Source organism: Myotis lucifugus, unplaced genomic scaffold (assembly GCF_000147115.1).
Source record: "Myotis lucifugus unplaced genomic scaffold, Myoluc2.0 scaffold_281, whole genome shotgun sequence".
NCBI lineage: Eukaryota > Metazoa > Chordata > Mammalia > Chiroptera > Vespertilionidae > Myotis > Myotis lucifugus.
Window position 1 is genome coordinate 1,006,656 of NW_005871329.1, and position 26,300 is coordinate 1,032,955.

Here is a 26,300-nt window from a genome sequence, read left to right on the forward strand (position 1 = left end):
ACCCTTCTGGGTCAAGACTTGCTTCAGTGGGGCTTTGGTGCTCACTGAGTCTGCCCCCTGAGCGTGTCCCTTATGGATCTGAGGAGTTGTAATCTGGATGGTCCCACTCTGACCTCTGGGTACACTGGCTCTTGGATCTCTAAGGAGGTGCTAATTTAGCCTCTGCCTGAGGCTACCCAGCAGGAGCTATGGAGAGATCTGCAGATTCCTCTTCTTTGGGGTTTGGAGGTGCCCAGATGAGACCCAGCTGTGAAGCAATGCAAGCTGCTGTGGGGCCTTGGGCCTTCTTTTGGAAGTTCTGGGTCTTTCTGACCCAGCTGCAGTTTGTTAGGTAATTTTCAGATTGCAAAGGGCCAGGCCTTTCATATGCAAAAGCCGACGCACAGCTTGGGCGAGGCGGGGTCCCAGGGGATCAACAGGGCACAGCAAGCAGCTATGGCTGCTCCTCAGTCCTGCCCTAAGAGGGCCCCGCTTCTCAGTGTCCTGGTAATCGCTGCAAGCACCTGTGAGAGAAAGCCGCCCTTGAGTTCCAATTGATGCCAGACAGTCCAGTTTCTCCCCGTATGAGTCTGGGTCCCCAGAGACTCTCCCGGAACTGGAGTTCAGAGCAGTTGGGAGCTTGAGATTCCCTCCCGTTCCACGTGCGTGCGCCTCCGTACCTCTGCACTTTACTTCTGCAGCTCCTCTGAGTCTCAGTGTGCTTTTCTCTTTCCTTCTAGTTGTAGAATTTCCACTCAGTCAGCCTTCCTGTGCTTCTGAATGATGTCCGTTTTGTCTTTTAGTTGTATTTTTGAAATAGTTGTGCGAGGCAGCAATTTCCGGTGTTTACCTATGCCGCGATCTTGGTTTTCTGGATATCGATAGTATGATTCTTTAGTGGTTAGACATCTGAACATAAACATTCAGTTTTCCAAGGTGATTGCCCCAAGAGAGTGCCTTTTAAATATTTGGCACTCTGCAAATATGTTAGAAGAACAGTTTAGCATAGAGGAACAGCACCACATTTGAAATCAGACATGAGTTGGGGTCTGTCTTATTATCTTAGATCATTTAAACCAGAGGTGGGGAACCTTTTTTCTGCCAAGGGCCATTTGGATATTTATAATATCATTTGCAGACCGTACAAAATTATCAACTTAAAAATTAGCCTGCTGTATTTGGTCAAACATTTAATTAACTCACCCCTAATGCCTTGGCAGGGCCAGACCAAGTGATTTCTCCGGCCTTATACAGCCCACAGGCCAGACGTTTCCCAACCTGAAACTCTTCAGTTTTATTTTGTTGCTGGTGAGAAAGTGTTAGAAAAGATGGATAATATTCCTGTTCTCAAAGAGCTTGACATCTCGAGAAAGACTGTACCAGAAAGTATTAAACATGTACAAAGAAGTGCAACATTTATGGGAGCAGATAGCATTTTAACATAGTAAATTCTGAAGCTCCTTGAGAGATTGATTACTAATTACTTTGTTCAATTTACTTTAATAAGTAGTAAGTTAGTGTTCAACCACATTTATCTTAAATTAGTGTCTTTGATATGTGGTCTTCAAATCTCTTGCAGTACCATGTACTCTACTGTAAACAAATCTTATATACATTTCACAAATGTAAGAAAAATGTATGACTTTTATAGTCTCCTTATATTTCAACCTGTTACTTTCTATGCTACTGTCTGAAGTTTGGGGGAAACCTGTACTTTCTGGGTTATATTACCCTTTGATTACTTTCATAAAATAAAATCAGATTTTCATAAAAATGCAACAAATTTTATGACACTGAGACAGATCAGTAAAATCATTCTATGTGTTCTTTGTATCCCAGTAAATGCAACGTACAAACCATATTTTGATATTACCTGTAATTTTTACATGCACTGGCTGAAGATGGACAGTTTCAGTAGTTTTAATTGTCCTGAATTTTGAAATTCTGTTTGTTTGGAGATTGGGAACAATTAACGGTGTGTCCACATCCTACAGGTGAAGCTCTATGTAGAATTTCTGTGCAAAAGGAGAATTCTTAGGCCCACAGAAGGACTATTTATGACTTCTGCCTACTCTAAAATTCACTGACCTCTTTTTTAGCTTTACTGAGCTATAAAGAGATAGGTTTCTTCTTAAGTGAAGGCTAGACAAAGGGCTTAAAGGTTATGAGTATTTTATTTTGTCTCCTAATAGATAAATTTTAAACACACTAAATTTTATCTTCCTCATATGGGATGTAATTCCTTTTTTTTTTTTTTTGTAAGAAAGAAAAAAAAATATGTCATTGGTGCCAGGAAGCTTAGGTTTTTTTCCTAAGGATCTTCTATAACTAGTTTTTAAGTTCCTGTGCCAGAAGGACTAAATTGGTCATTTGGTGCTAGCTAACATTTAAAACAGGATGCAGGTTGTTTTTGCTTTCAGATTACTTTTCCAGGAAAAGCAAGCTTATGTGGTGTTTTTTTTTAATCTGATTTTTTTGGGTTATTGTTAGTTTGCATCATATCCTGCAATCACAAAATAGACTAGTTTTAAAAAGTGGTTCATTGCAATCTATATATATATAAAAGCCTAAGCGACTGTTACAGCGGAACGACCGAAAGACCAGAATGACTGGTTGCTATGACGTGCACTTACCACCCTGGTCACCTGATTGGGGTCTGCCAGCCAACCTCCCAGTCTCTCTTTCTTCTCCCCTGGCCGGCAGATGCCAATTGCCCGGTGGGGAGTGGGGAACCAGGGGTGGGTGGCAGCAGGCGCAGGTGGCGCCAGGCCAAGGCGAGTGCAGCCAGAGGGTGAGGCCAGCAGCCTGCAGCTGTGGGGAGGAAGGCCCCGGCCAGCCAACCTCCTGGTTGGCTTTTGAAAAACCTCTTTCTGGGGAGGCTTTTCTTCCTCCTCCCCCCCCCAACCCCCCCTCCCCCCCCCAGCAGCACGCAATTCAGAGGCGCTAGCTGCGGAGCTGCCTGCTGTGGAGCTGCCCAATCTCCCTACACCCAATCGGATTGAGTCTAGCATGGCGGGGCAGAACACTCTGAGCCGCTGCCCTCAGGCAGCCACAGAGCTGGACCACCCGGCCCCCAGCGTGCTCTCTGCCTGGAAGCGTCCAGCCTCAGACCTCCGACCCCATTAACTGGATCAGTGGTGGGGTGGAAAGCAACCCGGCAGGGTGAGGAAATGATACTTGGGGTGATAACATGGGTGCAGTCCCATGACCTTCCCTTCCCAGGATAATGCTGCGCTCCCTAACTTCCCATGGGCCAAGAGATAAATGTGGATTCCCAAAGAGGTAGGACCCCAAGGAGCTTCAGCTGGGGGGGATGAGAGGAGTTACTTACTTCTGACACCCCCACCCTTTGCTTTAAGGCTGCATTCTCCTTCCCTAATACATGTTGCTTGAAGTACACGATGGTTTGTTTAAACATGCGATAAACGTGGGGAAAGCAAAGTTTTGTGCTTTAGAACAAAAGAGTCTGGAGTCTTGGGGGGGGCGTGTCTTTCTCACACACACACACACACACACACTAATTCCTCCCCTCTTTTCTGGCCTGGCAAATCTTCATGCAGAAAGTGAACCCTAGCTCCTCAGAACCCACCTTTGCTGGAGTGGCCTCAGTTTTGTTTCATTCTTTTTCTCTCACAAGGTTTTTTCCTAACCTCTAAACCAGCAGTCGGACATCCCCTGAGGGGTCCTGGATTGCGAGAGGGCGCAGGCCAGGCTGAGGGATACTATCCCACCCCTGTGCATGAATTTTGTGCACTGGGCCCCTAGTGTTAAATAATAGTGCATGCTGCTAACCAATAAAGTGTAATTTTAAAAAATCACACCTTAAGTCCTGGGCACTGTGGCTAAATGGTTAGAGTGTTGACCTGCGTACCAAAGGGTTGCAGGTTTGATTCTCGGTCAAGGGCACATACCTGGGTTCTGGGTTTACTCTCCACTCCTGGTCTAGGCATATGCAAGAGGCAACCAGTTGCTCTGTCTCTCTCACATCAATGTTTCTCTCTCCGCACTCCTCCCCTTCACTCTCTCTGAAAAGCAGTGGAACCCTGGTTGGTTTGGCTTAGTGGATAGTTGACCTGTGCACCAAAGAGTCGAAGGTTCAATTCCAGTTAAGGGCCCATACCTCAGTTGCAGGTTTGATTCCTGACCTTGGACAGGGCATGTATGGGAAGCAACCCATCAATGTGTTTCTTTCACGTGGATGTCTGTCTGTCTGTCTCTCTCTCTCTCTCTCCCTCTTTCTCCCCATCCCTTCTACTCTCTCTGAAAATCAATGGAAAAGTATCCTTGGGTGAGGATTAACAACAAGAAAAATCGATGGAAAAAATACCCTCACGTGAGGATAACAAAACAAAAAACAACAACCCTTAAAACCATTGTAAAGGTTTATAGTGATAAACATTGCAGAGTGAATATTCAATTTAAATCTGTGTGCCAAGACAAGTGAATCTGCATGTGTTGAATTTTGAATAAGCAACTAAGGACAAGCTCAAATAATTGATAATATGATGTTAAATATCTGGAAGCTACTTGTTAGCTACTTTTTTATAGTCTCAAAGCCAAAAAAGTGTTGGCTTTTTTGTGAAGTCTAGTCATGAAGCCATTGAAACTTTTCTTTGTGCCCTGCCTGTGTGGCTCAGTTGGTTGAGTGTCATTCTATACACCAAGAGGTTGCTGTTTCGATTCTGGTCATGGCACATGTCCGGGTTGTGGGCTCTATCCCCAGTAGGGGGCCTGCAGCAGGCAGCTGATTGATGTTTCTCTATCATTGATATTTCTTTCTCTGTCTCTCTTTCCCTCTAAAAAAAAAAAATCAATAAAAACATATTTAAAAATAGTAAGAAAGAAACTGCATGTAAGTTAAGCATGATAACTCTTCAGTCAAACAAACAGGTATTTTCTAGAACTCTAGTATTGAATAATGTTTTCCAGGACAAAGTTGACTGTTATAAGTTGCTGAAGTTATAGAAGAGCAAAACAGATACAAGTCTCACATTACTTATGAGATCCTTGTAAAATCAGGCACAAAGATAATGGATGGTGTAGACTATTTTACTTAGAGAGTAAAGAATTGACATCTTTCAGCATCACAACTCTGTATAATGTTAATTGTGGAATATTAGTAGATATTTCACTTTATATGTGGAAAAAATAGATGTCAGATAAGAATCTACCTTAGCATGTGTGAGGGAAGATACCAGTGCTTGTAACTTTCTATTCCTTATTAATGGAACTCATGCCACAGAAGTGCTTATTTTGCATGTAAACAGATACATTGAGGTTGATAGTGATATGTCACTAGTAGCTGTGCTGAAAGAAATGATGTTGCTACATGAAAAATTAGTTGACTAGAATGCCAATCTACACAGTGTTTCATTCCCAGTAAACAGTTGATAGCAAATGGTATGCCTCCTGATTTTGAGTAAGCACTGAAGAAAGTAATGAAAATTCTGAATACCATCAAAATATGGTCACTGACAATACAACTTGCAGTTTACATTTTTTTAAAAATGAGCATATTAGTTCAGGCTCTGCTCTTTGGCAGTAAAATATTCTGACTCAAAAGGGGAAAAAGACCCATTCAGATGACTCCTCCCCAGCTACAGCCTCTCAGACAAATGGGGTAGGGTGTTCTGTCTTTTTTTTTTTTTCACATCATATTTTATTTTATTTATTTATCTCCCATTGAACCCTTCCACCCTGCTCTTACCCTCTCCCCAGGCCTTCACTGCACTCTTGGCTGTATCCATGAGTTATGCTGCACTATTATCTGTGTCCATGGGTTATGCATACATGCATATAAGTTCTTTGGTTAATCTTTTCCCTACCCCCCCTCCCAACTTTCTATTTTATTTTGAAAATTTTAAAATTTACAGAAAAGTTGAAAGAATAATTGTGCAATGAACATGGTATACTCTTCACCTAAGTTTGCTGTTTACATTTTGTCAAATTAGCTTTATCTCTGTATGTATAAATAAATAAATAAATACATATTTTCAACTGAATCAGTTGAAAGTATATTGTAGACATGATACTGCATCCCTAATCATACGAGTTTTTGCTTCATAATGGTGATAATGATAATTTTTTCTAAGATTTTGATTGTCTTAAATCAAGTGGTATATCTCAGCAATATAGCTAGAATCTTGAAAAGCTTGAATCTTTCTTTAATAGCCTAGCTATTGTGATTTTTTATTGGATATGGGTAAGAAAGAATTTTTGCAGAAGATTCAACCATATACATAACACATAACTCAATCAATGTGTTTCTTAACTTTTGATGGTTTTCTTTGGGGGTTATGGAGTTCCAGGTAGAATTGTTACCTTCGTTAGACTCCTGGAGAGAAGCAAGTACATAGTATTTTCAGGGAATAGGGATCCAACATGACTAGACTGCATGAACTATGTTAAAGAACTATGGTCTGTAAAGGAGACAACATGATGATATAGTGGAAAGATAAAAGACTTGAGTCGGAACTAGATGTAATTCTAGTTTTGCCTCTCTTTAGCTCTGTGGTCTTGGACAGGTTAATTTCTGAGTTTCTGTTTCACATTGGTAAAATGATGATAGTACATTTTCTTTCTTATATATTTTTTTAATCCTCACCCCAGGACACTTTATCCATTGATTTTTAGAGAGAGTGGAAGAGAGAGGGAAGGACGGAGAGAAACATCGATGTGAGAGAAACACATCGACTGGTTGCCTCCTGCACATGCCCCAACCAGGGCCCAGGCCAGGATGTAGCCTGCAACCGAGGTACATGCCCTTGACCGGAATCAAACCTGAGATTCTGTGGTTCACAGGCCAACATTCTATACACTGAGTCAAACTAGCCAGGGCTGATAATACATTTTTCATGGTCTGCTGTGTGGAAGATGTTTGTGAAAGACTTAGAATAGTAGTGGTACATAAAATACATGAAATATGTCTCTGCCTTTGTTGTACCTCCTTTATCCTCTTGTTAATAGTTTTATTTATAAATTATTAATTAAAAAAAATTTCTTGACATTGTCTGTAGATCTGAAAAGCTATGTGGAAATCACTTGTGATAAGAAAATACTCATTACTACTTTCGGATAATATTATGCAACGTAAAATAAGCCAGTTAAAGAAAGAAAAGTATCATATAATTTCACTTATATGTAGAATCTAATGAACAAAATAAACCAAGAAAGTGGAGACAGACCCATGTATACAAAGAACAAACTGGCAGCTCTCAGAGGGGAGTTATTGGGCTGGGTGAGAAGGACGAAGGGATTAAGCAAAACAAAAAGAAAGACTCATGGACACAGACAACAGTATAGAGATTGCCGGAGGGAAGTTGAGGAGAAGGGAGGCAAGAGAGGGTAAAGGGGGAATAACTTAAGATGAAAGGAGACTTGACTTGGCATGGTAAATACACACAACAGTATACAAATTAATGTATTGTAGAATTGTATACCTGAAACCTATCTAATTTCCCTAACCAATGTCACCCCAATAAATTCAATTTAAAAAGAAGGGCCTGGCTGGTTAGCTCAGTTGGTTATAGTGTCGTCCCAATATGCCAAGATTGCTGGTTTGATCCCTGGTCATGGTACATACAAGAATCTGCCAGTGGGAATTCAAAGATAGCAGCATATTAAGTGGAAGCTACAATGACATCTCCCCCCCCCCTCCCCCCGGCCAGGACCAAACTGGAATTACAACTAAAATAGAGAAAAATCATCCTGAATTACCAGTTGAAGCCTAGCTGGGAAGAACCCTTATAACCAGAGATGGAAAGTGGAGACCGCATAAAGACTGGTAGGAAGGACAGGGGAGTTTGAGGGCTGGCCAGGCTTCAATAGACAGCTGAAGTTTCAGTGGGATATCTCAGCTGCAGGTGGTTGAGGGGGGGGCTCCCCATTGAGAACTCTGGGGTCTAAACCCCTAGCTGGGCCCAGAACACCAGAACTGAGAAATGTGCCCACATAACATCTGGCTGTGAAAAGCAGCGGGGTTTCTGTCTGCCAGGGAGAGATGTCTAGAATTGCAGGCACCCACTTAAAGGGCCAATGTACAAAATTTTGTGTGCAGCCACTCATCTTGGGCTCCAGAAGAGGGATGGTAGAGTGGACTAGAGCTATGTAAGGAGAATTTAGGGTTGGTGGCTCTGGGAATAGAACTCAGAAGCCAGCCACCTACATTCCTGTGCTGAGTCATTCCCCCATACTGTAGAGGACATTTCTCTCAGGCAGACCTTTACCATCCAGGCAGCTTTTGCCTGGTGGGGAAGCAGTTGCCCTGCCCTGTTGGAAAACCTTTTATCCCATCCTGTAGTGTATGCCATGCTGTGGTCTAAAGCCAGAGGCTCATGAAGAGGCTGCTAATAACAGTCAGATTGCAGGCAGAGGTGGATCTCTGAATGCTTTGAGTCTTTGCCTGATCTTCTAGGAAAAGCAGATCTTAGTACACATCTTGGTACTTTCCAAAGGCACCCAGCTCCAACAGAGGGAGACAGAAGCTGTGGATTGCTGATATCTCCAAACAGGGTACTCTGGGCTAGTCATAAGCAGCGTCTGATGTTGTCCTGCACCAGAGACCCTCCAAAAATATGGTAGTTGTAGCCGATGTACCTAATACATAGAAATAAACCCAAACATTAGCCAAAATGGGGAGACAAAAAAAACCCCAAATGAAAGAAGAGAAATCTCCAGAAGAAGGGTTAATGAAATGGGGATAAGCAATTTATCAAATAGAGAGTCTAGAGCAGTGATGGTGAACCTATGACATGCGTGTCAGAGGTGACACTCGAACTCATTTTTTTGGTTGATTTTTCTTTGTTAAATGGCATTTAAATATATAAAATAAATATCAAAAATATAAGTCTTTGTTTTACTATGGTTGCAAATATCAAAAAATTTCTATATGTGACACGGCACAAGAGTTAAGTTAGGGTTTTTCAAAATGCTGACACACCGAGCTCAAAAAGTTCGCCATCACTGGTCTAGAGTAATGATGATAAGGATGCTTAACAGCATGAGAAAAGATATAGAAATTATGAAAAATGACCAGTCAGAAATAAAGAATGACATAACAGAAATAAAGAATATATTGGAAGGAATAAATAGCAGATTAGAGGAAGCTGAGGTTCAGATCAACAAATTAGAAGAGAGGGTAGAAAAAAAGTCACTGAGTCAGAGAACCAAAAAAGAAAAAAACAATTTAAAAACAGGAGGACAGCTTAAGGGAGCTGTGGGACAACATAAAACATAACATAGGAGTACCAGAAGGAGAAGAAAGTGAGCAAGGAATAGAGAACCTGTTTAAAGAAAAAATGGCAGAAAACTTCCCTAACCTGGTGAAGGGAAAAGTCATACTGGTTCAGGAGGCACAGAGAGTCCCAAGCAAGAAAAACCCAAACAGGCCCATGCCCTGACATATCATAATTAAAATACCAAAAATTAAAGACAAAAAGCGAATCTTAAAGGTAGCAAGAGAAAAGCAATTTGTTACCTACAAAGGAACTCTCATAAGGCTGTCAGCTGATTTCTCATCAGAAACTCTACAGGCCAGAGGGAATGGCATGAAGTATTCAAGGTAATGAAAAGCAAGGATCTGAAACCAAGGTTATTATATTCAACAAGACTATCAGTCAAAATAGAAAGTGAAACAAAGAGCTTCCCAGACCAAAAAAAAAAAAGGCTAAAAGAGTTCACACCAGTATTGCAAGAAATGCTAAAGGGACTGCTATAATAATAATAAGAAATATATATAGAGAGAAACATAGGCATAAAGAATTAAAATGGCAATAAATAAGTACTATCTATATATATAACAGACTAATATGCTAAGTGTCCAACCGTCTGACCAGTCGCTATGACACGCCACCACGGACCTGGCACCCACAAAGCAACACTCAACTTCCCCCAAGTGGGGCACAGGCCCCACCACCACCCCGGAGCAACACCCCACCAAATCGCAGCCGACACTGCCAAGACCTGATGGCACAAAATGCGGCCCACAGCCCAGGCCAACCCGGAAACGGTGGCTGTGGGTGCCGGGTAATGACGTCACATAGCAATGCCTGGCTTCCTCTCCCTAGCGACAACTAGCCTCCTTGCAGTTTCTTCAGCCCAGGAACACGACTTGCTTTATAGCCGGGTGCAAACATTTCACACTTCAACCAAATGTCTGTGAAGCATTTTCCCGTGCCTCATCTCATTTGATTCTCACAGAAGTCCTAGAGTAAGTAGATAGGAGACTCGGTGGAATCCTATTTTCTTTTCGTTAGCTGGAAAATGGAGATATAGAAAGTTTAGAAACTTGACCCAACTGAAAAGAAGTAAGAAATGGTGGACTTTGAAAATGACTTCAGGTTTTCTCACTGCACAAAATATAGTCAAACACTGCTGCAGTTAAATATTTTACCCTTTATTCTCCCTGTGTGATCTACAATAATAATCTGCTTGTGTTGATATTTATTGCCATGTTGCTGACAATTACCTGAAAGAGAAGTTGGGGTGCTTCACTGGGCTGGAAAAAGTTTAGCTACATCAGAAAGCAGATCTAATTAAGCAAGTTTATTCTATATATATAAAAAGCTAAGTTGACTTGCGCATGCACGATACATATAAAGCTTTCACTCACGACAATTGCATGTGTGTGTTTCAATCTGTCATTCTCAATTGTTAATTTGGTTGACACTTCTATTATAGAGAGAGGACGAATAATGATATTAAAATATTTCTTCTAATTAATTTCCTTTCAATGTGCACGAATTTGTGCACTGGACCTCTAGTCAATAATAATCTTACATGTAAATGTATTAAATGCACCATTCAAAAGACATAGAGTAGTTGAGTGGCTACAAAAACATGACCCAATTATATGCTGTCTACAAGAGACTCATCTCAGAACAACAGAACAAAAGACTCGCACAGGATGAGAGTGAAAGGATGGAAAAAATGGTGCCATGCAAATGGAAACGAAAAAAAAGCTGGGGTAGTAATAATGGTCACTATATAATAGTAAAGGGATTGATCCAAGGGAATATAACCCTGGTACATATATACACCCAATGTAAGAACACCTAAATATATTAAAAATAAACTCCTGGAGGACTTTAAGGGAGAGATTCACAGCAATACAGTCATAGTAGGGAACTTTTATCACCCCACTGACTTCACTGGATAGATCTTCCAGACAAAGCATCAATAAGGAAACAGTGACTTTAAATGACATACTTGATCAGATGAATGTAATTGACATTTAGAGAACATTTCATCCCAAATCTGCAGAATAAACATTCTTCTCAAGTGCTCAAGGGACATTTTCAAAGATAGACCACATGTTAGGACCCAAAAGAAGTCTCTACAAGTTTAGAAGAATTGAAATTATATCAGGCATCTTCTCAGATCACAGTGGCATAAAATTAGAAATCAACTACAGTAAAAACAGTCAAAAACATTCAAACAAATGGAGGCTAAATAGCATGTTATTAAACCATGAATGGGTTACCAATGAGATCAAGAAAGAAATCAAAAAGTTCCTAGAAACAAATGAAAATGAAGACACAACCTAAAATCTCTGACACACAGTAAAAGCAGTCCTGAGAGGCAAGTTTATAGCACTACAGGCCTACCTCAAAAAACAAGAAAAATTAATAATAAACTATTTAACCCTACAACTTAAAGAATTAGAGAATAAGAAAAGCACAGAGGTAAGTAGAAGGAAGGAAATAGTAACACCAGAGTGGAAATAAATAACATTGAGACTAAACAAGAACAATATAAAAGATCAATGAAACGAAGAGTTGGTTCTTTGAAAAGATAAACAAAATTGATGAACCTTTAGCCATACTCATCAAGAAACAAAGAGGGGGCCCAAATAATCAGAAACAAAAGAGGTGAAGTAACAACTGACATTACAGAAATTGTAAGAAAATCCTATGTACAACTATATACCAACAAATTGGACAACATGGGCGAAATGGACAAATTCCAAGAAAAATATAATCTTCCAAAACTGAATCAGGAAGAAGCAGAAAGCATGAATAGGCCAATAATAAGTGATGAAAGTGAAGCAGTAATAAAAAACAACAACAACAAAAAACTTGTAGCAAAGAAAACCCCTGGTCTGGATGGCTTCATAGGGGAATTTTACCAAACATTCAAAGAACTAATACCTATCCTCCTCAAATTATTCCAAAAAATCCAAATGAAGGAAGCTCCTTTTATGAGGCCACATTTTCCTAATTCTAAAACCAGATAAAGACACTACAAAGAAAGAATTATAGGCCAATATTCCTGATAAATATACCAGTAGATGCTAAAATCCTAAGCAAAATGTTAGCAAATTGGATCCAGCAAATATTAAAAAGATCATACATCATGACCCAGTGGTATTTATTCTACGGATGCAAGCTACAGTCTTTGCAAATCAATAAATGTGATACATCACATAAACAACTTGAAAGACAAATCACATGATCATATCAATGGATGCAGCAAAAGCATTCAACAAAATCCAACACCCATTTTTGATAAAAACTCTCAGCAAAGTGGGAATAGAGGGATCATACCTCAGTATAATAAAAAGCCATATATGGCAAACTTACAGCCAACATCATACTCAATAGGCAAAAACTAAAATTTCTCTTAAGAGCAGGAACCAGACAAGGATGTCTGCTTTCACCACGCTTATTCAACATGGTCCTGGAAGGTCCTGGCCACAGCGATCAGACAAGAAAATGTAAAAAGCATCTAAATTGAAAAGGAGGAAGTAAAACTGTCATTATTCACAGATGACATAAAAACCCTAAAGATTGCACCAAAAAAACTATATTTAATAAATGAATTTAGCAATGTTGCAGGATACAAAATTTCCTCCCAGAAATTGATGGCATTTTTATACACTAATAATATACTCTCAGAATAAAAACTAAAAAACAAAAAACAGTCCAATTTACCATTGCAACAACAACAACAAAAAGATTTTTAGGAATAAACTTAACCAAATAGGTAAAATACCTCTATTCGGAAAATTATAGGATGTTGGAAAAGGGATAGAGGAAGTTACAAACTAATGGAAGAATTACTGTGTTCTTGGATTGGTAGAATTAACATGATTAAAATGTCCATATTACCCAAAGCAATCTATAGATTCAATGCAATTCTGATTAATACCAACAGCATATTTCACAGATTGAGAACAAATATTCCAAAAATTTATCTGGAACTGAAAAAGACCCCCAATAGCCTCTGAAATCTTGAGAAAGAAGAGCAAAGTTGGAGGGAATCACAATACCAGATACCAGCTAATACTACAAAACCACTGTAATCAAAAAACCTGGTATTGGCCCAAGAAAAAGCATATAGATTAGTGGAGCAGAACAGAGAACCCAGAAATTGACCCTAGCTATTATGCTCAATTAGTATTTGACAAAGGAAGCGAGAGCACACAATGAAGTAAAGATAATCTCTTCAATATATGGTGCTGGGAAAATTGGACAGCTACATGCAAAAAAAAAGGAAAGAAAGAAACTAGACCACCAACTTACACCATACACAACAATAAGCTCAAAATGGAGAAAAGAGTTAAATGTTCGTCAGGAAATCATAAAAATCCTAGAAGGAACCATAGGCAGGAAAATTTCAGACATCTCTTGCAGCACTATGTTTGCCAATACATCTCCTAGGGCAGTGATGGCGAACCTATGACACGCGTGTCAGAGGTGACACGTGAACTCATTTTTTTGATTGATTTTTCTTTGTCAAATGGCATTTAAATATATGAAATAAATATCAAAAATATAAGTCTTTGTTTTACTATGGTTGCAAATATCAAAAAATTTCTATATGTGACACGGCACCAGAGTTAAGTTAGGGTTTTTCAAAATGCTGACACACCGAGCTCAAAAGGTTCGCCATCGCTGTCCTAGGGCAAGGGAAACTAAGAGGAAATAAATTGTACTACATCCAAAATAAAAAGCTTCTGCACTATAAAAGAAACCATCAACAAAATGAAAAGGGAGTCCTAGCTTGTTTGGCTCAGTGGATGCAGGGGTCCTCAAACTACGGCCCGCGGGCCACATGCAAATACAAATATTGTATTTGTTCCCGTTTTGTTTTTTTACTTCAAAATAAGATATGTGCAGTGTGCATAGGAATTTGTTCATAGTTTTTTTTTAAACTATAGTCCGGCCCTCCAACGGTCTGAGGGACAGTGAACTGGCCCCCTGTTTAAAAAGTTTGAGGACCCCTGGGAGCGTCAGCCTGAGTACTAAAGGGTCAAACAGTTGAATTAAAAAATGGTCAAAGGACCTAAATAGACACAGATAGATCACCAAGAAACATTTTTTAAAAATGCTCAAAGTTACTAATCATCAGAGATGCAAATTAAAACAACAACGAAGTATCACTTTATATGTGTCAGAATGGCTACCATCAACAAATGATGTGTCATTAGACACCAAGTCTAAGATCACCCACATTCTCATATTCCCAATTACTATTTACAAGTATGGAAGTTGGACAGTGAAAAAGGCGGATAGAAAATTAAATCAATTCTTTTGAAATATGATGTTGCAGGAGAGTTGTATGGTACCCTGAACCACCAGAAAGATGAACATGTGGGTCCTAGAGCAAATTAAGCCTGAAACATAGCTGGGGTCAAAAATGACAAAACTGAAGCTGTGCTATTTTGAGCACATGATGAGAAGGCAGTTACTTCAGCTCTGACATTCTGTGGATCTATGAAATTAACACAGGATGTTTGAAAAAGATATAGGAATATATAAATAAGTGGAAGATTATACTGTGTTCATGGATTGGTAGAATTAACACCATTAAAATGTCCATACTGCCCAAAGCAATCTATAGATTCAGTACAATCCCTCTTAAAATACCAATAGCATATTTCACAGATCTAGAACAAATACTCCAAATATTTATGTGGAATCAAAAAAGTCTCTGAATAGTCACAGTGATCTTGAGAAAGAAGAACCAAGTTGGAGGGATCACAATACCACTTAAATTATCCTACAAAGCCACTGTATTCTAAACAGCCTGGTATTGGCACAAGAACAGGCATATAGATCAATGGTACAGAACAGAACCTAGAAATCAATCCAAGTCATTATGCTCAATTAATATTTGACAAAGGAGGCAAGAGCATACAATGGAGTAAAGACATTCTCATCAATAAGTGGTGTTGGGAAAATTGTACAGGTACATGAATAAAAATGAAACTAGACCACCAACTTACACCATACACAAGAATAAACTCAAAATAAAAGACTTAAATGTAAGTTGTGAAACCATAAAAATCTAGAAGAAATCATAGGCAGTCAAATCTCAGACATCTCTCGTTGCAGAATTTTTACTGTAAACTTTAGGCTCGTTATAAAAGTAAGGTCAGTTTAAAACTGATTTTCGTTGTTGTTATCCTCACCTGATGATATTTTTTCCTTATTTTTTAGAGTGGAAGGAAGGGGGAGAGACAGAGAAACATCAGTGTGAGAGAGACACATCAATTGGTTGCCTCCCATATGGGCCAGGGATCAATCCTGCAACCAAGCTATGTGCTCTTGACTGGAATCAAACCCATGAACCTTCAGTCCCCAGGCTGACGCTCTAACCATTGAGCAAAACCAGCCAGGGCTAAAAATGTATTGTCATAAAAAGAACTAGTGTTATTCCTTTAGGAAGGGAGAAAACTATTACTGAAATGTAACTGTTTCTTTTTCTTTTTAAAAAAATATTCTTTATTGTTTAAAGCAGTGGTTCTCAACCTTCCTAACGCCGTGACCCTTTAATACAGTTCCTCATGTTGTCGTGACCCCCAATTTCATTGTTACAAATTGAACATAATTAAAGCATAGTGATTAATCACAAAACAATATGTAATTATATATGTGTTTTACGATGCTCTATCCACTGAGCCAAACCAGTTAGGGCCACAGCTTTTTTAATCCACTCATCTGCTGATGGACACTTGGGCTGTTTCCAGGTCTTAACTGTTGCAAATTACGCTGCTATGAACATAGGGGTGCATGTATTCTTTCTGATTGGTGTTTCGGATTTCTTAGGATCACTGGGTCAAATGCCTGTCTCATTTTTAAATTTTTGAGGAAACTCCATATTGTTTTCCATAGTGGCTGCACCAGTCTGCATTTCCACCAGCGGTGTACTGGGGTTCCCTTTTCTCCACATCCTCACTACCACTTGTTTTTCATGATTTCTTCGAATTCTTCCATTACTACTCTTCCAAGTCTTAGCCTCCTCTTGATTTCTTTGAGTAGCAAGAAGCAGTCCTTTAATTAACCATACTTGGTCATCTACCCATAGCTGCTTTAATGATTCACTTTTAAAGATGGGAGTGATTCTGAGTTCCCAATTATTAAGAGTTTGAAAGAAGTTGAGTGCTGGGGTCCAATCCCAGCGGGTCCAGGGGTCCCCAGAGGTGTGGATGGAGTCGGCGAAGAAGGAATGACACGAAGACAGCCTTCAGTTGATCAGCAGCCTAGTCAGGACCTCTAGCCAGGATCTCCAGCCAAAGTTCTGGTCGGAGTTCTGGTTAGGAACTGATCAGGATCTGATGTTGATCTGATGTTTATTGTCTTGTTACATCCGTATTTATACCAGCCGATTTTAATCCTGTCAATTTCTATTACAAAGGTTAGGGCGTTTCTTATCTCCATTCCAGGGAGTAAAGATTATGTAGCTTAACTACCCGCCTGGCACTTAATTAAGGGGTTGTATCCCCTCCCTAACCTCAGGGAAAAATCCCTACCTGGGGAAACAACCTTTCTCGGAGAGGTGACCTTGGTTAAAACACATGGAGCTAAAGAGAGCAAACATATTAAGAACAATATGCTATATACGCCAGGTCCCTTGAAACATATGCTGTGCAGATGTTTCTGCAGCGACTGTGTCAAGCAGCAAGGATGGACCGGCTCCCGGCAAATTCCCCCTTTTTTATTTTTTTAAATGATAGCGCATGCAAATCAGTGGCCACCTCTCACATTGGGCTGTTTAAGACTTGGAAGAAGACTGGCAAGCAATGACAATAAGCATAGCTATAAACATAGTGGATGGATTGCACAAGGAGCCTTGTTCCTGTAAAGGTTGCTGGCCTCTTCAGTCAAGGGATTTCAGCTGTCCTTAAGTCGGGGGTTTGGTTGTCCTTGTTGATCTGGCTACGGGCAGCATCATTGGTGGTGGGCTTCCCGAAGTGTCAGCGAGTTGAAGGGCTGCATCAAAGGGTCCATCAGGGTGGTGCTTGATGGTGGTGTCAGTGTCCGGGGAGGAATCAGCTGTGCCCTCTGGGTCCGCCGATATGGACAATACCGGGGAGGAGGAGGATGAGGCGGAGACGGAGGGTGGTGTGACATAAGGTCGGATTAGACGGTCTGGAATCCACACAGGTGAGTCTGCATCCTGTGGAAATATACAAGCATCTCCTCTCCCCCAGGTTAAAAGTACATCAGGTCCCTTCCAGGCTCCTATAAGTAAGTCTTTCCATTTGACAAAATAAGTGAGTTTCTGCTAAATGAAAGTTTCTTTTGCTGATTTACTCAGAGTCCTCAGACTTGGCTGAGAGAGTAGCTTCCACTTCTTGCTTTTCTACCATCTGTTGGGCCTCAGTTGTTAACTTCTTCAGTTGACCTTATGTTGGCACCTCAGTCCCTTGCATAGCCTTCCTTTTCTTCTTTTTTCCGCTTTTCTGTCATCGGGGCAACTCTAAGTCTTTGGAACGATGAGACAAGGAGCTTCTCTGGGTCCATTGTGGTGACGCATGTAATGCATTTACTCAATCCAAAGCAGGCATTAAAAAGAAAAACCCCAAATGCTCTCTTGTATACATTTTAAGAGTAGGATTGGCGCTTTCTGCTATTACCTGAGTCCTGATCTATCACCCCAGGGAGAGCTTTCCAATCCTGCACTTTTCCGGGGTGGAAAGGCTGCAGTGGGGTTAAGGATAAGGCTCCTTGGGCCTACCTTCTCCCATGCCTCTACATTTACCTTTCCGGCACCTTTCCTTCCTCAGAAAAGCATGGACATACTTCTTGTATAAAACATTCCGTCTGACTGGGAGTAACCTTAACTCCTCTGCTAGCAAGCATATGTGTTAAAAGATCAATACAGAGTCTTTTTTTCTTTAGACTCAGTATGGCACATCTTCTTAATCTAAAGATCAATACAGAGTCTTCTTTCTTTGGACTCAGTATGGCACATCTTCTCAATCTAAGTTCTGTACTATCCACCTTCTTACCCTACTTATCCTCTATAGGGGGGTCTGTAGCACCCTGGTGGAGTCCTATCCGTCCCGAGTGTGGGGGTTCTCAATGGGGGGGCTTACCTAGGGGAATCCTGTTCGAGGGGTTCCCAAAGGTGTGGACGGAGTCGGCGAAGAAGGAATGACACGAAGACAGCCTTCAGTTGATCAGCAGCCTAGTCAGGACCTCTAGCCAGGATCTCCAGCCAAAGTTCTGGTCGGAGTTCTGGTTAGGAACTGACGAGGATCTGATGTTTATTGTCTTGTTACATCCGTATTTATACCAGCCTATTTTAATCCTGTCAATTTCTATTACAAAGGTTAGGGCGTTTCTTATCTCCATTCCAGGGAGTAAAGATTATGTAGCTTAACTACCCGCCTGGCACTTAATTAAGGGGTTGTATCCCCTCCCTAACCTCAGGGAAAAATCCCCACCTGGGGAAACAACCTTTTTGGAGAGGTGACCTTGGTTAAAACACATAGCACTAAGGGGAGCAAACATATTAAGAACAGTATGCTATATACGCCAGGTCCCTTGAAACATATGCTGTGCAGATGTTTCTGCAGCGACTGTGTCAAGCAGCAAGGATGGACCGGCTTCCGGCAGTTGAGAACCACAAACCTGGATGGTTATAAGTGATCATTACTTATTTGAATAAATGAACCTTGTTTGAAAAGCTAACGCAAAAAAATTTAAAAAAATATATGTTTTTAATGATTTTTAGAGAGAGAATGTGAGAAGGAGAGATGAAAGCATTGAGGAGAGAGAAACATCATTGATCGGCTGCCTCCTGCATGCCCACTACCGGGGATTGAGCCTGCATGTGCCCTACCAGAATTAACCAGTGACCTCTTGGTTCATAGGTCAATGCTCCACCACTGAGCAACACCAGCTGAGCTAAAAATAAAACTATTTTTATCATTTCCTATATGAGTTTGATTTTTATCTGTCAGAAAACAGGACTATTAAAGAAGATAAAGTACATTGTAGACTTGTGCGTTTTATCTCTTGAAACAGATAAACAGATACTCTTAAATTAGTTCGTTTTAAGTATTCCTAGGCTTTGATCAGGATGTAGTCTGGAAATCACTGGTGTGGAGGACTTGAATGTGATACATTTTTTGTGCCAACAGTGTCTTTTATATTCTATATTTTTAGTCTCAAAAGTGGCAGTTGACATTTTACTTTTGTGTAATTGGTGGGATCAAGTGTATAAATGATTTCATTGCTGTGATCCTTATACATTTTTTGTAGTTGGTTTGAATTTATTTGGGGCTGACTAGATTGTAACGTGGGAGCAAGTTGGGAAGCCAACAAGAACTGATTGTGGTTAGTTGCTTAGAATGCTTACATGTTCTGTTTTTGTATATAAATACTCTGACAACAAACATAGTATGTAAAGTATGTAAATAAAGGTGCTATTGCTTATTTTAATGATCTTTCTTAACCTGACTTTTTAAATGTTACTTTTTTTAGAGATCAAGAAGCGGCAATGTAAGGTTCTGTTTGAGTACATTCCACAAAATGATGATGAACTGGAGTTGAAAGTGGGAGATATTATTGATATTAATGATGAGGTAAGGAAAACGTGTTAGAGATCAAGCAGCAGTTAGAATTAATGCTCTGGATATCAGAAAAATGCTTTGTAAGGATATTAAATTTTGTTACAATTTTTTGCAAGTTTATTGGTTTTCTTTTTTTAATAAAAATTTTAAGATACAGACTTTAAAATGAATCTTTAATGACTTAATATCTCATTGTCTTATATGTAGAAATAAAATTTCACTCATCCTTGCTATATCTAATATTTGTGTACTGTATTTGTTGACTTTAGGAAGACAAAACCTTGTTAAACTAAAAATTAATGTAATCTAAGTGGTTAAGAATATAAATAAACCTTTCCTTTGATTCTGAATTCACTTTAGGTACAAAGCAGTAAAATAGAAGGAATTTTACCTTTTACATAGTAAGGGAATACTTTAAAAAGAATCTTTAAAAAGCTTTGCATGGTTTGAATTATCACATTGAAATATTGCCCAAAAACATGTTTCCCTCATTTTAGTGTTTTAGAATGACATTTAAAAATATTTTAGCCCTAGCCAGCTTGGCTCAGTGGATAGAGCCTCGGCCCTAAGACTAAAGGGTCCCAGGTTGGATGCCGGTCAAAGGCACATACCTCGGTTGCAGGCTCTATCCCTGGCCCTGGTCAGGGGCATGTGCGGGAGGCAACCAGTTGATGTGTCTAACGTTGATGTTTCTCTGTCTCTTCTCCCTCCCTTCCACTCTGTCTAAAAATCAATGGAAAAATATCCTCAGTGGGGATTAATGACAACAACAAAAGTAATAATTTCACATCTCTGCTTTTACCATTAAAGGAATATTAAAGTTTTACTTGGCAGTTGAAATTCTCATTTTCAGAGTATATGTTTTGATATCATATAGTGCCACAGGGATTGATATTGTGTCCTAACATGTAATGTAGTTTATCACTTAGGTTTATGTTAAGTTCAATGTGTTTATACAAAGGGCAATTCTGTTTTATTTCTTCTAGTTGGCAATGATAATAATGTTTATTGAGCCTATATTATGCCTAAAAAAATGTTTTACATGTATTATTTCCTTTAAATTTTTAAAAAACCTAGAGATAGGAATTTTTATCCCAGTTTTACATATGAAGAGATTGAGTCATAGAAGATAAGTGATTGGCTGTTCCATTTACTGTTGTGGTAAAGACAGGTTCATGGGTGTGTGGGTCTGGAATTCAGATAGGGCACAGTAAGGATGACTTGTGTCTGTTCTTTGATGTCTTGGGGCCTCCACTGGAAAGATTCAAGGCTGAGTGCTTGTGGAATCATGGGAAGGCCTCTTCACTCACATTTCTGGTGCTTAGAAGACTTGAAGGTTAGGACTGACTGTGGAGAGCCTTTATGTAGCTTCTCCATCAGGATTGCCTTTTTTACTGTAGTTGGGGGAGGTCTCATAATAGTTGGACTTATTACATGGCAGTTTAGAGTTGTGGTTTTTTTTTAATATATTTTATTGATTTTTTACAGAGAGGAAGGAAGAGGGATAGAGAGTTAGAAACATCGATGAGAGAGAAACATCGATGAGCTGCCTCCTGCACACTCCCTACTGGGTATGTGCCCGCAACCAAGGTACATGCTCCTGGGACCTTTGAGTCCGCAGGCTGATGCTCTATCCACTGAGCCAAACTGGTTAGGGCAGTTTAGAGTTCTTAAAGTGTAAGCATTTCAGCAAACATAACCTTTTATAATCTAACTTTCACCACATTCTGTTGGTTACAAGCAAGATTGCAGGGGTTGGGGACAAAGGCCACCACTTCTTGGTGGGAGGAGTGTGTTAAGTTTATTTTGTAGGTGAGCATATGGGGTAGATTTTGTTTCAGACATCTTTGCCCAAGTTCATAGACCTGGCATGCAGAGGAGCTAGAATCTGAATCCACACAGTCTGCTTTTGAATCAGTGTTCTTTACCACCATACTACCTACCTCTTAAGAATTCCTTAATTAATAGGAATTATTATAGGGTTAGTTACCTAAGTACCCAGTTGCTGCCAATTTGGGATTCCAGGTGTAGATAATAATTTTTTGATGTTTACCTCTTTGTTGTGCCTGTTCAGTTTGGTCTACTTTCACAATTGAGTCCCCCTGAAAATGCTCAGGTTTTAGATTTTGGTTTACTTCTGAGCTTTTTCTCCTCCTTATGTGCCTCTTAGTACCTTGTAGTTATAATGCACCAAGCCAACTGTCCCTCCTTTCGGGTGTATGGATGCCTTCGAGCAGGGATCTCAAGTTAATCTTTGAGCACCCACTCCTACAACTAGGTAAAGAGGTTGGCTACTCAAAATTATTCATCAACAGAATCAAGTGCCTTTATTATTGGTATTTTTTCCTAGTCTTTTTAAAATATCTAATTATAGTGAAGAAAGGGTTCACTTTAACCAAACAGCTTGTTTCAAAACCTAATAAGGGATCGACTTTTTACTAGTGATATTCCCTTTAATGTGTTTCTATACATGACATTAAAAATTAACCTGAAAAAAAAATACTATTAAGTAACTTCATGAAAATTTAGTATCCTTGTTAGTGAATATAGATTTTTCTAAAGAGTTTGGTTTCTGAGGATATTTCTGGTTGTGGTGGAGGCAGTGTTTAGTAGAGCCTGAAATCTTGACTTTTAAAAGTAAATGTTTCTTTTTTATACTTGGGTTAAGACTTGCTATTTAAGTAAAAGGCTGAGGAATTTCATGTGTCTATTATTCTAATATTCATCAAACTTTTTCCAAATCAAAAATTTACAAATACTTAAATATTATGTCATAATTACAAACCAAGGCTCAGTAGTCTTTAAAAGAGTAAGATTCCAGAAGAAAACTATTTTCTTGCTATTAATACATTATTCTTGGTTATCTGATACTTTTATGAAAATTATTTCTTTATAGATTACAAGTTCTCATAGCAAATGTTGCAAAGTGCTGTTGATGTGGTTAATCCAATCTATTTAGATTTAATCTACGTAGAATATATTTTCCCATTGTATTTTCTTATAGGTTTAAAGGAATTATTTTGCATTACTATCTTTGTGCTCATGTACTTCTGTAGCTTAAATTTTTCCATAGGGGGAAGATTCTCATTTAGGAGAAGTTTTTTTTTTAATTTTTGAGTTGTGAACTCTTTCAGGTAGAAGAAGGCTGGTGGAGTGGAACCCTGAACAATAAGTTGGGACTGTTTCCCTCAAATTTTGTGAAAGAATTAGAGATAACAGATGATGGTGAAACTCATGAAGCCCAGGAGGATTCAGGTAAACTCAAAAATTTTTTAATAGATTTAAATAAACTTATATATCAGTGTTTATTTTATATTTTTTTGAATCTCTTTTTTTACTTTTGAACTGTGAGCTTTGGTTTATCTACTTTAAGAAAAAAACCCACCAACAATAACTTATGACAGGGTCTCAAAATGAACTAAGTAGGCAAAATAACAATGTTTTTTCCTCTGATGTCTGCTTTAGCTTGAAGTAAACCTATAGTACTATACTCTGATTGTGAAGTGATAATACTTATCTTATTTCTTCCCACTTAAGATATGCTTACATACAGTTTTTTAAAATACATATTTTTATTGATTTCAGAGAGGAAGGGAGAGGGAAAGATAGAAACATCAGTGATAAGAGAGAATCATTGATTGCCTGCCTCCTGCACGCCCCCCATTGGGGATCGAGCCTGTAACCGAAGCATGTGCCCTGATGGATGAATCAAACCATGACCTCCTGGTTCATTGGTGGATGCTCAACCACTGAGCGACACTGGCCAGGCTTTATACAGTTTTGATCTGATTTTGCAAATAGCCTATCCACAATTTTAGAAATTCCTCAAGTCAAAGGTGCTAAAGTCAGTCTTCAGTGCAGATACTGATTCCATTGAAAGATAGAAAATCATTGAGATAGGAATAAATAGAGGACTCATAACAAATAGACTTAGTATTTTACGTTACACTTATTTGAGAATGATTGGTACCAGTTCTGAAGTCAAAACTTACGTTTTAAGGATATATAGTAACCATTAGAGAACAAACAAGTCCTGAAAACATCTGGCTTAAATTTAATGGTACACTTACTCCATAGCAGACTGTCCCCTGATTTACTTTAGCTCCATGTTGTTATTTCTTATGTTTTATAGGTATTGGATCCTCTGATATTTGTTCTTAACATTAGAATATGGTATTAATTAAAACTTATCTTGAAATGATTTTTATAATGCTACATAAATTGAGCCCTTAAAATATGTACAAAATTTAAAGTCCAAGTGGGACCACTAGCAAAAGAAATCAAATTTAATTTGGATGTAGATTATTATTTTTATAATTGTAAATATTTTGGGCTTTTTTCTCGCATTGTTTAGCCTTATTTGAATTTTAGTAACCTTGCAGTTATATCTGTTAAAAATACACTTCCTTGCTTGTTTAACCTGTTTACAATAACAAGCGTCTAAATGTGGAGCTTTGTGATTATGGGGTGGTAAGACAGCGGTTTAAGTGCACTATAATTCCTGTTTTTTTAAACTGTAGGTTTTAGGCAGAGAATATTTGAATATTGATTTGAATGCCAGGAAGTGAGTGTGCTATAAAGATTTTAGAACTTTAGTGATAAAAGTATATAATCCTTTAAGTTTTAATTTAAGAGTTTGATCTTATACATTAAAGAATTGACCTTCACTCTTCCTGTGTCCTAACAAAGTGTAATAGCCTCTGTTTATAATTGGTATTTTAACAGTCTTTTTAGGTAGTAGTGTGTATTTCTAGTAGCTGTTATAGGAATTATAGTTGACTATATATTATGAAATGTTAATTTTTACTTATAGTATTGTAATGCCATGTCCACCACAATTTGATTGTTTTACATAGTTTCTCCTTACCCTCTTTTCATTTAGTAGAGCTCTTCTGTTCTTTTCTTTTAATCAATAAACTGAAATAAATGGGATAATGTTCTTGGTTTCACCAGTTAAACTCTAGCTATTACTGTTAAGATAATTCTGATTCTAGACAAAAGCTAGACAATATTTCCTGATCCTTCATGGATAATTTATTTTTATGCCCTCAGTTTTTATTGAAGGACCATAGAATAAAAGTTATAAGAGCCACTATTACATTTTTATAGGAGTGTGGTAAATTCATAATTTGTTCTGTTCTGCAAAATCTCCATTTATGTCTAATAAGTATCTTAAATTTAAGATGGTCAGAACTGATCTTCTGTCCTTTTCTTGGCACCCAGATCTACTCTAGACAGTCTTTTTATCCAAGTTAATGACAACTCCATCTCTCTCTTACTTAGATCAAAGACTTGGATTCACCTTTTACTCTTCTTTTTAATCTTACACTCTACTTGTCACCTACTAAATAAATGTGCAGAATCTATTTTCTTTTACTACCTCCACTGCTGCTACCCTGGTGTAAGTTTTATTTTGCTGTATAATTGTAACAGCCTGTTATTTTGCCATTACTTTCCTTCTGAATGTTTAGGTGCTCACTTCTAGTAGTTACACGTTTTAAGAAGTCAGGAACATTTTAGTCTCACAGCCTTTGTACTTGCTGTATATCTTTGGGAATGTTCTTCGAGATCTCCTTATGGCTTTTGGTCTGATTTCAATAGTCTGCTCAGAAGTCACCTTTTCAGTTAGGCCTTTCCTAATAGCTCTGGATAAAACAGCCAAAAGCTCCCATCCTCCACTCTAATTTCCTTTTCTTCTTTGATCTTTGACATATTTGTTATTGGTCCTTATTAATTTTCTTATTGACTGTACCCTTGTGTTAAATATACATTTTGTTTTGTTCATTGCTGTATATCCAGTTTCTAGAACATTGACACATTGATGCTCAATGAATGAATGAATAGTTTTTGTGGTTTACAGAGAACTTTTCAAACATTTTGTCATGTTAAAATCTCATAACTTTGGAGATTAGTTCACTCCTGTTTTAAAGGTGAAGAAATTGTAACTCTGAGATTATTTATCCATGGAGTGGTAAAAGTCACAATTGGAATTCTGTTCTGATCTTTTAAATTCACTATGCTATTTAACGTGTGGGGGTATGGATATTAGATGATTCTCATTATTTTATCCCTTTGTTTGCCTGTTGTCTTTTAATTTTAAAAAATCATGCCTGTAGAATTGTCTTCTCATATACTTTTATTCCTATGCAAATTATGAGCAGTGATATCAGTGGCATTTCCCATGGAGTCAATGTATCCTTAAATCTAAATTTGAAAGTCAATGCCAGTGAAGGAAAATTCCTAATATAAATTTAATTAATGCAAAATTCATATATTTGTTTATTCAATATATTGAGTGCTTATTGGTGAGCATATTGTGCAAGGTTCTGAGAATACAGTAGTGAGCAACATAGGCATGATTCTTCATATTTGAAGCTTTTGGTCCTTTGGGAAAGAAAAGACTTAAACAAGTGATTATAATTCCACATGAGAAATGTTTGTGACAGAAACTTTAGGGTGCTATAGATGTATGTTAGAGAAACCAAACTTAGCAGGGTATGAGGGACTGCGCCCTAGA

The 26,300-nt window shown here is 38.6% G+C and overlaps 1 protein-coding gene across 5 annotated transcripts in view; it reads left to right on the forward strand.

Annotated features, from left to right (window-relative positions):
* The window catches only part of CD2AP (CD2 associated protein), a 128,604-nt gene that overhangs the window by 40,364 nt on the left and 61,940 nt on the right, over window positions 1–26,300 (forward strand). For all 5 annotated transcript variants that reach the window (XM_006099712.3, XM_023763351.1, XM_023763349.1 and 2 more), the window contains exons 4-5: window positions 19,695–19,795; window positions 22,918–23,038. In XM_006099712.3, coding sequence (XP_006099774.1) covers window positions 19,695–19,795; window positions 22,918–23,038 — 222 coding nt within the window. The remainder of the gene's footprint in view (window positions 1–19,694; window positions 19,796–22,917; window positions 23,039–26,300) is intronic.